General features: G+C 40.8%; 1 protein-coding gene across 2 annotated transcripts in view; it reads left to right on the forward strand.

Annotated features, from left to right (window-relative positions):
* map3k7 (mitogen-activated protein kinase kinase kinase 7) overlaps positions 1–6,835 on the forward strand; it is a 29,045-nt gene extending 22,210 nt beyond the window's left edge. For both annotated transcript variants that reach the window (XM_080048026.1, XM_080048027.1), the window contains 4 exons: positions 1,563–1,662; positions 3,156–3,217; positions 3,599–3,714; positions 4,825–6,835. In XM_080048026.1, coding sequence (XP_079904152.1) covers positions 1,563–1,662; positions 3,156–3,217; positions 3,599–3,714; positions 4,825–5,005 — 459 coding nt within the window. In that variant the 3' untranslated portion in view covers positions 5,006–6,835. The remainder of the gene's footprint in view (positions 1–1,562; positions 1,663–3,155; positions 3,218–3,598; positions 3,715–4,824) is intronic.
* Positions 6,836–13,042: the final 6,207 nt, after the last annotated feature.

Consider the following 13,042-nt stretch of genomic DNA (forward strand, 5'->3'; position numbering starts at 1 on the left):
CTCTTGCCAAGGAGATTACACATTGTGGTTTATCTCTGACACGGAAATTACTATTCTGCCGACCAATAAACGGGCTGCAGTGTGTAGCTCCACCCTGTTGGGACCCTTTGGGACGGCTTGGTACCCCAACCAAAGTATGACATACATAGGTATGTCACAGTTCGCTTCTTTTTGTACCCTTTGCGACTTTTTACGGTGGAAAGCAAATAAAGTGCGTGCTGTACCTTACCTTAGTGGAAACAAGTCTGTCTACTGTTTCTGAACAGGGAGACAACTGCTGTGACACCTGAATTAGCGCTCCACGTTAGCTTCCAAGCTCATGTCTCTTCATCTATAACAATGAATATGTCTGTCTTGTTGCAACTTGCACTGAATCCTGCTGGGTTTAATACCAAGCTTACACCGAAGAGGTAAATCCTGTTCTGCTAACATAACTTAGTTTGCAGACTAGATGGTTAATTGGCTGATCAACTGCAGCACATACCAACATTGGTTAGTTTACAGTCTTGAATGTTGTGGTTGTTATTCTTCAGCACCTCTGTTATCAGAATGCTGTCCGCCCCCTAGCTTGTACACTACAGTTAACTGTATAAGTATGTTAACAACTAAATGTGGGTTTGATGATTATCAGCTTTAGACACTTTATCTGTATGTATCTCCTCTATGTCTTTGCTGACCCGTCTCATCATTACTTGTGCCTGTTTGGCTGATGCTGTCTTTCTAAAGCAATCTGTGTCAAGAGAGAGCGATATCCCCGTGGTAAAAATGTCTCCAAATATGACTTGTGATTGATGTGTCAGTAGATGAATACAGATTAATGTGTGAACAGCGCGGCGCTCCTTCCTCAAACACACACACACACACACACACACACACACACACACACACACACACACACACACACACACACACACACACACACACACACACACACACACACACAGAGCTTCAAATAAGCTCCTTGGCTCGGAGCATTTCTGCTGCTTTCCCAAAGATTTGTCTCCCTTTGTTTGGTAATAAAGTCACAGCCAAACGGTTCATGTAGAGTTCACCACCAAGACTTTGTATTCAAATACTGTGATTAAAGAAGATAGATTGTTCTGTGCTGCCCCACCAGAATCCCAATGCTTCTGTTTGGGAGAATTTGCTGTGTTACCATTTTGATTCTTTCTTGACTAGACTTTGACAGACACTCGACAGAGACCAGTATGTTGGCAACAGTGGATTTACCTCAGATGTGTTGGTTCAGCATGTTACATAGAGGTATCAGCCACAGGAGAGAAGAAATGAGAGGAGGAAGGTTTTTTTATTGTTTTATGATGCATAGAATGAAGTGGAAATACAGTTAAGACAAAACACAATGTCGAGAATAAACTGCGGTAAAGTTGTAAAGATGTTGACAGACAGATTCTAACTTCCGGGATCAATAACTCACGAGTATGATTGTAGTGAAACACAAATGATACGACTTGTTGCAGATGCATCTCTAGTTTGCTGCTCCAGGGTTCAGAAAGCTGTTTGTGACTTTTCTTTGGACTGACTGTGTGTGTGTTGTTTTGCAGGGGAGCAGGAACAGCAGCCGCTCCTCCAGTCCCAGTGTGAGGATGATGCCACCTGATAAGACCAGCAGCAGAGGTTACTTCTCCCCCGATGACCCCACAGGTGTGCATGCTAACCTTTCCTCTAAACTACATCACTGTGAGTAGAATGAACCAGACAATAGCACGCTCGAACAAGAGTATTATCAAATACAACAGTACTTCAGTCTTCATAAGCTACCAGATAAAGGGTTGAGAGAAACACGTTACACATAGTATAAGCAAGACATTAGCAGCTGTAACACAGTCAGTCTCAGAAAGGGAATGCGTTCATCCAATACTGCACTGTTTTAACTTTACCTATGCCTCGTTCCACTGAGCTATTCAGTTCGGTACAGTGCGGCACACCTTATTTGTGTTTTCATTATCAAAAGTTGGGAAGGGTACCATAACAAGCGAACTGTGCCGCACCTATTTCTTTCACCCAATGGTTGGTAAAGCTACACACTGCAGCCCGTTGATTGGTCAACAGTATCATCATTTCCATGAAAGAGATAACCAGCTGTGTGTCTACTCGGCAAGAGTGAAGAGTCTTGTGTTTAGGGAAAATGTCAGCGCAGCTCTTTGTTTATTGTGTGGTATTTCTCCTTTTCATGTAATTAATCAGTGGGCTACACGTGTCCCACTGCTATGTCACCATAGTTATGTAGCTGCAGCGGCGTACAACGGCTCTCACCCATAGACAGTATTTACTCTGACGTCTTTAGCAGTCCAGCATAAACCCCACCTACCAAATAAGGATGCTGTCTGCAGTGGAAACGCAAGCCAGATCAAAGTTTACCGTGCCCTGCTGAACTGTGCCGTGCCGAACCGGACTGTGCTACCAAGTGGAAACGAGGCATAGAAGTCTGAAGAAAATAGACACTAACCCCTAAAACCCACTAGAAGCGTTTTCGAGGCGTTTTTACGCTTGCGAATAACGCTCTGATATAAATCTATGCCGTTGTTCCCACCAGCCCCGTGAGGCGAAAGCCTCAGCAGCGCGTTAATGTAACCTGAAGCGTTTTTTTTTTACGCATCAATCCTATTTTTCATGAAATACGCACGTAAGCGCCAGGTTGATGGCCAATAAAAAGGTACTGAAAACATATATTTATCTACATTTTGGAACCTAGACATGATTTCAGACCATCAGTTCAGGGTGACTACAGTTCACTATGATCATTGTAATTTAAACTTCGATCATATTTTTATTTTATTCTATGATCCACTGATGGCATGTTTTCTCCTTTATTGCAGCAGTGTTGATGGATAAATTGATGAGGAATAAACTGCTCTCAGCACAGAAAGTTAGGCTGTTGCCTTGTTGTTCTACCCTGTGAAACGCGCTGAAAAAACGGGACCGGTAGAGACAGTCTCTTCAGTGGTGCGTTCACGCGTGTGCGTAAATTACAACAGACTCGCGAGACGCCTTAGGTGGGTTTTAGGGGTAAGCGTAGTGTGAGGCAGACTTCTAAGAACAAGTACTCAGTCAAGCCAGGCTGAGGAGGCGTTCAGGAGGTTATTTCTGAAGCAGCTGACATTGAAAAAAACCAACAGCTCTTCTCTGTTCCTCAGACACCAACGGCTCAGACAACTCCATTCCCATGGCTTATCTCACCCTGGATCACCAGCTGCAGGTACACCGGCCAATCAGCTGCCAGATAAACAACGCTATGTACAACTAAATACTGACACATTTAAGCTGCATTGGATCATCTTTAACTGTGTCTGGGTGCTGTTTCCAAGCAGCCCCTTTCTCTCAAAGATGAATTGAAGGACATTGTAAATTGCCATTCCTGACTTCATTATGTAGGGATTATCCCTGAAAACATGATGCTATCTAAAAAGTGGAATGTGGATATAAATACACATTAGCATCATGGCTGACATGCTTGGTGTATTATTATCACCTGCCCAGACTGATATATAAATGCATGACCAGACCCTTTTCAGCCAATTAACTCCAGTGTGTGTGTGTGTGTGTGTGTGTGTGTGTGCGTGTGTGTATTTATTTGCAGCCTCTCGCTCCCTGTCCCAACTCCAAAGAGTCCATGGCTGTGTTTGAGCAGCACTGCAAGATGGCCCAGGAATACCTGAAGGTGCAAACAGAGATCGCCCTGCTCATCCAGAGAAAGTAAGTCCAGCCACACCAAGCTTGTTTTGTGCTTAAAAAGGCTTTGCTTTCGTGTTGAGGTTACTCGGCGTGTTTGTTATCAAGCAAGGCGACTTCACATGATATAAATATTTTAATGAAGAGACGTGTGTTTGCTAAAAGCCACCCAGGTCAATTACCAAATTTAGTAGACCTCTACTGCTTGTATTCGTAAACCTCCGAGGAACTTTTAAATGTTTATGCCACAGTCAATTTTTTCCTCTGATGATCATAAATGACCTGTTACAGCAAACGAGACCATCAGTGAAAACTAGGGATGTCCATTTAGAATGTTTTCTCTAACCGGTTACCAACGCTCATTAACCGGATATTAACCAACAAGATTAAATGTAGCCTATTTATAGTGAACTACATGAGGGGCAAAAAAAAAGAAAGAATTGAGCATATACATAGAATATAGAACATGATGCGCTCAGTATGGCGCTCCCTTACCCTGGCACGGCATTTCTAGAGTCAACAAACACTTAGAGTTCCTTATACAGTAACTAATTGAAATGCAGAAAGATTGACAGTGGTCCTTAATCAATGCTGAAATGTAGTGTAGAGCTGTAACTTTCTATTTAGAATTCAAAACTGTTCAAAGTTATGGAAAAACTAAATATTTCAAGACCTGTTTAAATGTAATCCCTACCTCAGCTTCTCACTACACTCCCTACAAGCTGCTTGCAGGATTGATGTGCAGCGACATGTTTGGAATTATATGTCCGTTTGAATTCACTCCAGCTTGACCTTTTTGAGAAAGTAACTGTAGCTGTGATGCCACCTCTATAACTGTAATGTAAACAAAGCAAAATCACTGAAAGCTACCTGTCCGTACTGTGTGTGCGCTGATAAAAGAATAAATTGTTAATACACTGCCTAGGGCCTAGGCTCTGTAAACGGGCATGTTTACATGTTCCGATGGGCCCCCTTTGTTTATATTCCCTTCATTTACGTACCAGTTTACAGAGCAGAGGCTGTTTATTAACACATTGATTTCTTTTTCAGCACAAAAAAAAATGAAATTGTCAACTAAACCTTCTTCAGAATCACTTCCCCCACCTTTAATCTACTTGTTCCCTTTGTGTGCAGGAAGGAGCTGATCGCTGAGCTGGACCAAGACGAGAAGGACCAGCAGAACACGTCCAGGCTGGTCCAGGAGCACAAGAAGCTGCTGGAGGAGAACAAGAGTCTGTCCACCTACTACCAGAAGTGCAAAAAACAGCTGGAACTCATCAGGGTCCAGCAACAGAAGAGACAAGGCACGTCATGATGACACAGAGACATATATATAGATATATATATATATATATGAACTGCTACCAATCCCCCTCTCGCCCTGCCCCCCAGCACTATAACACTACACACACACACATACGGTACATGTCCAGCTTTGTAAAGAGACCTGCATTCTTGCTGTGCCCTGCATGTTGCATAGTAGAACCTTTTACTTCTATCAAGTCAGGAAAGAAGAAGATGTCCCTCTCTCTACATCCATTTTGTACATCCACACAGTGACTATTGGTGACCGCAGAGCCAACAATCCCCTGCAGTCAACCCCCCAGGCCATGCTGCTGCTGCTGTACTGCTGGATGGATGGACCTTTTAGTTCAGCAGTGGTAGAGTGTGTGTCTGTGTGTGTGGGTCAAGTGTTTCTATATAAGTTTAGCTCTCAGGGCGTCTGGGCTGTCCCGCTCAGAGTGTGTGTGTGTGTGTCCGTTCCACTCCTCGGGGCGACAGACAGATACAGCCACACACCGTCCTCCAGAATGTGAAGACAAAATCATTTTTCTCAGCAAAAAGTGTGAATCATAATGCAGAATATTGACAGCTTACGAGGGATGTTTTAAAAGGTTTCTGAAAAAGTGTGTGCGTGGAATCCCCTGTTATGCAAAACACACACACAATCCTTAAGAGTGGAGTCAGCGATTCAAAATCCCTTTTTGTCAAAATCAGTGAATATCTCCTGTCCGTAATGTGTGTACGCTTTAAAGAAAAAAACAGGGTTAATATGCAGTCTAGTCTCTGTAAACTGGTATGTCACTAGCTACATATTTGTTTTTAGCACACACACACACACACAGTACAGACAGGTAGCGGCCTGTGGGAGATGTTAACTGACTTTGACAACAACATTTTGACAACAAGCGCTCTCCAGAATTACTGACTCCACCTTTTAAAATCGACGTATTTATCTCCATCCTCTCTCCATGTTCTAGCCGTGAGCATGACCAACACACACGTCAGACATAACAGGAAAAAGGAAGAACTCTGGGTTTGTGTCAACCTGGATGCAGCATTAAGAATCTGCTCCAAAAAAACACAATTAGCTTTCAGAGAAAAAAAAACCCAGGAAGCCGCGGATTCCTTTTCATTTTGACTTCAGTATTGTTTTTGTGTCTAGATGGTTTTTTTTTGTCTTTTCTATTCAGTTAGTTGACTTTGTATGATAGCTCCTGTGTCATTTATGCATTAGGAAGATATTTGATCTGGTCTGGGAATGCCTCTTGCGGACAACAAAATAGAGGAGCATGTAGCTCCCTATACAATATCTAGTTTGTTTTTAGTTCACATGTTGCCTTAGAGGTTGCCTGCATTTTAAGTGCTTGTTTTATGTGACATTTAGTGGGGATAAATGCTATAAAAAAGAAGAAGAAGAAGAAATATATTTTTAATGTATTTGACATTGAATGAAATCCTTTGTGGAGCGGAGGGAGAAGGAGAGGTGTCAGTCAAGCGGATAATGTAAATGTTTCTCACCAGCTTTACATCCAAAACAAAAGGATTGGATGTGATTTTATTTTTATTTTTTTTCTCTCTCCGACTCATATCCCTCAAGTATTTTTGCACAATCACTTTGTTTCGTCTGGTCATGTACAAATTTTATTTTTCATTTGAAGCTAAATCTGTTTTTAAAAGTGTGAGACTTGACGAGTCTTGCTTTTTAGAACTGTTTCTGCACGGAGTGAATCTTCACCGGGTCACGTGAGTTCTACCATACACACCATATTGTTTATTAGGCGTTTCCTAATTCATTGTGAACTAAAGGTACAGTATATGACAGTGAGCAAGGCATTATTAAATAAACTGAACGGTGAAAGGATGCACTTTTTCATGTCTGAAAGTTTGTGTTGGATGCATGTGTCCTCATGTCACGTTTTCAATTTCTGCCCCAGCAAAACAGACAAGTATTATAGTTTCTGTAAAGCAATGGGATTGTTTCAAGTGGTGAGTAGCTGATAAGAACTGAACCTGGTGAAAAGACTGTTTACAGATAGTGTTGACTGTCTGTCTATCATCTACATAAATGAGAAGTTTATTTAATGTTCATTTGTACATGGAGAAGTATGATGCCACACAAGGCTTATTTCCATGGGCCTGCAACAGAACTGCAGGCAGTGCTAAAGTCAGCATGCTCACATGATGTTAACCATGTTCATCTTAGTTTATTATGTAAGCATGCTAACATTTGCTAATTAGCGCTACACGGAAAGCCCAATCTGAAGCCAATGACAATGTCATTAGCATTGGACAGACTAAACATTTCAACTGATGATGGAGCTAGATGAAGGGGTGGGGGGGGTCAAAGTTATTACAATTAAAGGGGGAAGCATAAATGTCTCTGCCAAATGTCACCGCAATCCCTCCAATTTTTATAGAGACATTTCACTCAAATCCCCTAAATGTCAACCTGAAGGTGGAGCCTGAGGAAAAGTCAGTGCATCTCCAAACCCATTTGGTTACTTTCTGTGGGCACCATGGAAATCTGTGGACAAATGTCATGTCAATCCATTTCAATTTCACTAAAACTCAAAAATGTCATTGATGGAAATTCGCACAATAAAATAGTTGACCATTAAAGTCCAAACCTAAGTGTTGGTCCGACACTGCCACCTTTAGAGCCATGAAGCTAGAATTGTAAACATCTATGATGTGAAAAAATAAACTAGCAGACATTATGAGCATTTGTGCAGACATCCAGCATTCCCAGGAATAATAAATAAAAACGGAATGTTAAATGGTGGCTGTCTGAGGGCTACACACCACAGTGTCCCCATATGGCCAGCAGGTGGTGCTAAGTATCCAGTCTTTGTCAGAACTGGTTTTCTTCACAGACAAAGAGCCATACATCTTCAGTAGTGTATCAATGACTGGGATCAAATAAATCCTTATTGTGTCATGGCTATAGTAGGTCCTGCTGCCCTAACCACTTTATTGATCATGTAGAATGACCGCTCTTTTTGAATGGAGCTTATTTATCCATTATAAAAATAGATTCACTTACATAAGCAATGTCTGGCCTTCGATAGTGTGGACCCAATGTGTGCATGTGACCCATTAAAAGATCCCAAGCAGGACTTCTGGGTTTGCATTTCAGGTTGATATTATCTTAGCATTCTGCTGACAAATGAATCTGTTTTTGTTGTTTGTGTGTGTGTGTGTGTGTGTGTGTGTGTGTGTGTGTGTGTGTTTGAAGTTGACGGTTAAAAAGGGGGACCAGTGAGTCATTTTCATTGTAGAGAAATGATGTCACCCTTCCTCCTCCAGGCCAGGTATTGTGTACGTGCTCCTGCTTGCCCTCGCTGAACTGGTGGAAATGAGGAAGACAGCGTATTGTTGTTACCAGCTTTGTCCTGGGCTTTTTTGTTTTCTCAGAAGGACCATGTGGCCTAGTATATAGGAAATCAAGGGCGTGTGTGTGTGTGTGTGTGTGTGTGTGTGTGTGTGTGTGTGTGTGTGTGTGTGTGTGTGTGTGTGTGTGTGTGTGTGTGTGTGTGTGTGTGTGTGTGTGTGAGAGGAAGGAAGGAAGGAAGTCTACTGTGCATTTGTATGTAAACTTTGATTTGTATTTTCACAATGATAACTGGAACCCCAGTGGCTATCAACATGTATAAGACAGCTGAGGAGTGTGTGTGTGTGTGTGTGTGTGTGTGTGTGTGTGTGTGTGTGTGTGTGTGTGTGTGTGTGTGTGTGTGTGTGTGTGTGTGTGTGTGTGTGTGTGTGCAAGCTCTAGGTTAAATGTGAATATCTTAAATGTTGTGTTAATGTTCTATATTCAGACACATTTGGGTAGTCACAACTCCCAAGTATTCTTTGAGGTTTTTAATAAAAAATACATTCACAACAACAATTGGGAAAATATCAAATAAAGTTTGGAACTGTGTGACCACAGAATGAATAGACATGATCTGAGGAGAAACACATCAAGTTTTGCTTCGTCTTTATTACATTTTTTCAGCATATTAAGTCTAAAGTTTTTACAGAACAGATTTTGGATACAGGTTTTTCTCATTTCATAACATTTTATAAAAATATCGTCATGTTGTTGTGAGAATCAAATGCATCATGAGACAATTGACAAAATATGAACAAATCCCATTGTAAATAACCTGTATGCATCAAGTGCAAGGGCTCCAGATTTTGACTGGTTCTGTTTGCTGTTTACAATATTCAATCGTCTACGTACATTAAAAAAAGACACATTTGGGTAGTCCCAACTCCAAAGTATTCTTTGAGATTTTTAATAAAAAAAATACATTCACAACAACAATTGGAAAAATGTCAAATAAAGTTTTGAATTGTGTGACCACAGAATGAATAGACATGATCTGAAAATGTCCTAGGGATAATACTCCACCTGGTCTGGGTGAATAATGGTTGAAATGTGCTTATTTAGTCTATTAGCTAATATTTTGGTGGACACCTTAACGTCGCTACAGAGAAGGTATGTGGACCGGTGATGGGTCAGTCTCCTCTTTCTCCTTTTTTAAAATGAAGGAAATATTTGCAGCGTGTAATGACTTTGGTATCTTTTTGTTTTTAATTGACTCTTTAAGCATTCTCAGCAATAGAGGGGCCAGGTCATTTGCATATGCCTTATAGAACTCTATACCAAGGCCATCAGAGCCAGCTGTCTTTCCGTTTGGGAATCATTTTTATTGCTGTAAGGACTTCTTGTAATGATATTTCTGAGGCATTTGGGGACAGCCATCAACAGGGAGGGAAGGAGTGGAGCGCTATAGACGCTGTCGATATCGGGTCAGCTAGACTACTCTGGTCCAGAAGTGCCCTGCAATGACATTTACTGCCACTAGAAACGGCGGATAACAACTTTAAACACATTCGCCCTCAATTACTAACAGTGCTTACGCACAGATTTGTGCTAAAGCCGTGCTTATGAACGTTTCAAGCTCAAATCGTGATCTTTCAATATTTTCTTACCTGAATTTCTTCGGATTCTGAGAACAGATTTAGAACTTCCTCAGACCATGCGCACGCAAAAATTATACATGTTTAACTGTCGTAGAAAATGTAAATACACACTTTTGAACTAAATGCATACCATATTAAAAGCACATTAATTTCAAAAAGTCTTATAGATTATGTTTTCAACGGTTCATGTAATAATACACTGGCTAAATGTATTGAATAATCATACACTTGATGCAATTTCATCTTCATAAATGATTGTATTCCTTTTTGTCATAATTAAAATATTCAAATAAAAGCTGAGTTCCCAGTCCAAGATTGCATTGCAGCATTATGAGAATGTCCACATTCAAATATAACAGTTTAGCTTTGGTTATTTATTGTTTGCATTGCTATTTTCTTTCAAATAAAATGTAAGTGTACTCATTTCTTTATTTGTTCATTATAGAGATAAAAAAAGGAATTGAAAAATATAATTTTAAAAATATTTTTAAGTGACAGTCCTTTTTAATTGACTGTCTTACTCATGTTTTGGCAAAATGCCACTGACGGACGTTTGTTATTTTTCTTCCAGTCATGCTTTCATTATACTGACCGAACACGTGGCCCCTATTTTTCACCTGAGCCACGTATCTCAGGCGACCAATGGCTGCCTGCGTGCCAATCCCAATTTTTTCGCTATTTAGTATGGTAAAAAAAGATTTAGGATGTCCCAATTGCGGCCAGATTTAGTATGCTTAAAAGTACCCGGATGTCTACTGCATCCAGCCGGGATTTTTAATGTTGTAATCAGCATGCTATTTGGGCAATTCTGACCCACAATCCAGTGCGTACCGGAAGTGACGTCACTTCGACGGAGCCTCCTTATGAAAACAAACGGTGATGCGACGGATATAAAAGCAAGAGGCAAGATCAAGGCGCAATGTTATGATGAAATAAGGTGTCTTCCACCTCGGACACAGCTGTGTCTATTTCTTCAGGCATGAAATGCTTATTTTCTTTACTTTATGGCGCATGCGCTCCTCAACACCTCGGCAAACTGATTTCCTTATATAGAGAAATGAGGATGTTTCTGTAGGCTGATTGAAGAAAACGGGCCCGTCAGTTTAGACTGGTTCTGATTTAGAAACATACACACGGTGGTGGGAACAGAATCAGCTGGTACGCACGTTTTGTAAATCCAACGGTGATATTGCCTATTCTTTTTTTTTTTGTGGCAAGTAAGAACATTACCACGCACTTATTAGTATATGAGGGCCATTGTTTTTTCCTGTTGTAACATTCATGCAAATGATGAGATAATACACAATCCTATCTTATTTGACTTTGTTTAAGCAATGTATTCAATCTAAGGCTGTAATGTCGTCCCTTTTCTCCTGTTTGCGAGGGAAAGTTGATGTTGCACTTGAAAACCTGTGTGTGCTTTAGATGTTATCTATGGCATGGTAGCCATGGAAACTGGGTGACATAAATAGGCTAGCCGTGGCAGAGAGAGAGAGAGAGAGAGATGTTGCAGTTTTTTAATAATGGACCAAATTTGGGTCATAATATCTTGCACGTTGGTCTATAAATTGCACCAGTGTGCCAGTTAGGATTCCAATAATCTGCTTGAATCCCCTGGTTGGTGCTCAGAGTGGCTGCAGGCGCTGCAGTTAAGAAGGTCTCAAAGATGTTAGAGAGGAGCAAAGAGCCTTGCGTTTACTAGCGTTCTTTGTTTACCCACACCTCATGCATTATGTAACTATACACATTGCATTTTAGCTACAGTAGCAGCGTAAGTATGCTAATTGGGATCATGAATTCATTGGTTGTTTGGAGCAGCACTCAACTCTTGACATTCTCCATTCATAATTCGGGTCTATTTAGAGGAGAGGGGGGAGAGTGAGCAGCCTATTGGAACACACCAGGTACTGACAGAATTTCTACTGCACAAGGTGTGGACAGTGACAAGGGGCCATCAGAACGCATACCAAGGCACAGACTCAAACCCAGCTATCCTGCCATAAGTGTATGTCAGAAGTTGCAGTGGCGGGGGGCAATTCCCAACTGATTATAAACTGTTTGGAATGTCGATTCTGTGGAGTTTTATGAATATTTTAGTATGTGGAGGGAATGTTGAAGCTGAGCGACTGAAGAAGTTCAAGTGATATAAACTGAAGTGATGGATGACATTTCAAACAGAAGCTCAGAAGCAATGCTCTCTCGCTGAAAGTTCAACTGTGCAATATCAGTATTGAGTATTGAGCGTCATCTAGTGGTGATATGTCTAGATGTCAGCGCTCCCCCTTTTTTACGGTGAAGATCAAAAATGACATCGTCCACCACTACCTCAAGTCTTACCACAAAATCAAGAGATGAGGTGAAGTATTTAGCTATATATTCCGTAGAATTTCCCCAGGATGCCCGCTATACGTATATAAAAGTGTGTAAGGACCGTTAAGGTTGTTCGGTCTGTGCTACTGAAGAAACATGGAGGTATTAAGGTGGCGGCTTCAGAGCCCCAATCCTATTAAGGCTCATTGGTAACACTTTACAATAAGGTACACAAAATTGTAGTACCTACTACATAGATATGTGCTACCTACTACATAGGGTTTTTTTTATATGTTACCTACTACATAAGTTTTTTTGTTGTGTTACCTACTACACATTTTTTTTGTGTGCTACCTAACATGTGTTAGGTAGCACACAAAACAAACCCTATGTAGTAGGTAACACAAAAAAAACCTATGTGTTAGGTAGCACAAAAAAAACCCTATGTAGTAGGTAGCACATATCTATGTAGTAGGTACTACAATGTTATGTACCTTATTGTAAAGTGTTACCGGCTCATTCTAAGGTCATGAAGAAATATTTTATTTTCAAGTAAGACAATTAAGACATTCTTTAGTTTATTCCATTTCTACCAAGTCTGAAAAACGCTAATAAATTCTACACATTGAACCTGGAGAGTCTGTTAGCTGTCACCAGCACAACAGCTTCATGGTGACTACAGGAAGAAATGAACTACTGCAGCGACACACATGTGCACATGCATACATAATGCATAAATACACATTGATATAAAAATAATAAAAAGGTACAGTACTGGTCTGGTTCT

The sequence above is a fragment of the Ammodytes marinus genome (genome assembly GCF_949987685.1).
Source record: "Ammodytes marinus genome assembly, chromosome: 19".
Taxonomy (NCBI): Eukaryota; Metazoa; Chordata; class Actinopteri; order Uranoscopiformes; family Ammodytidae; genus Ammodytes; species Ammodytes marinus.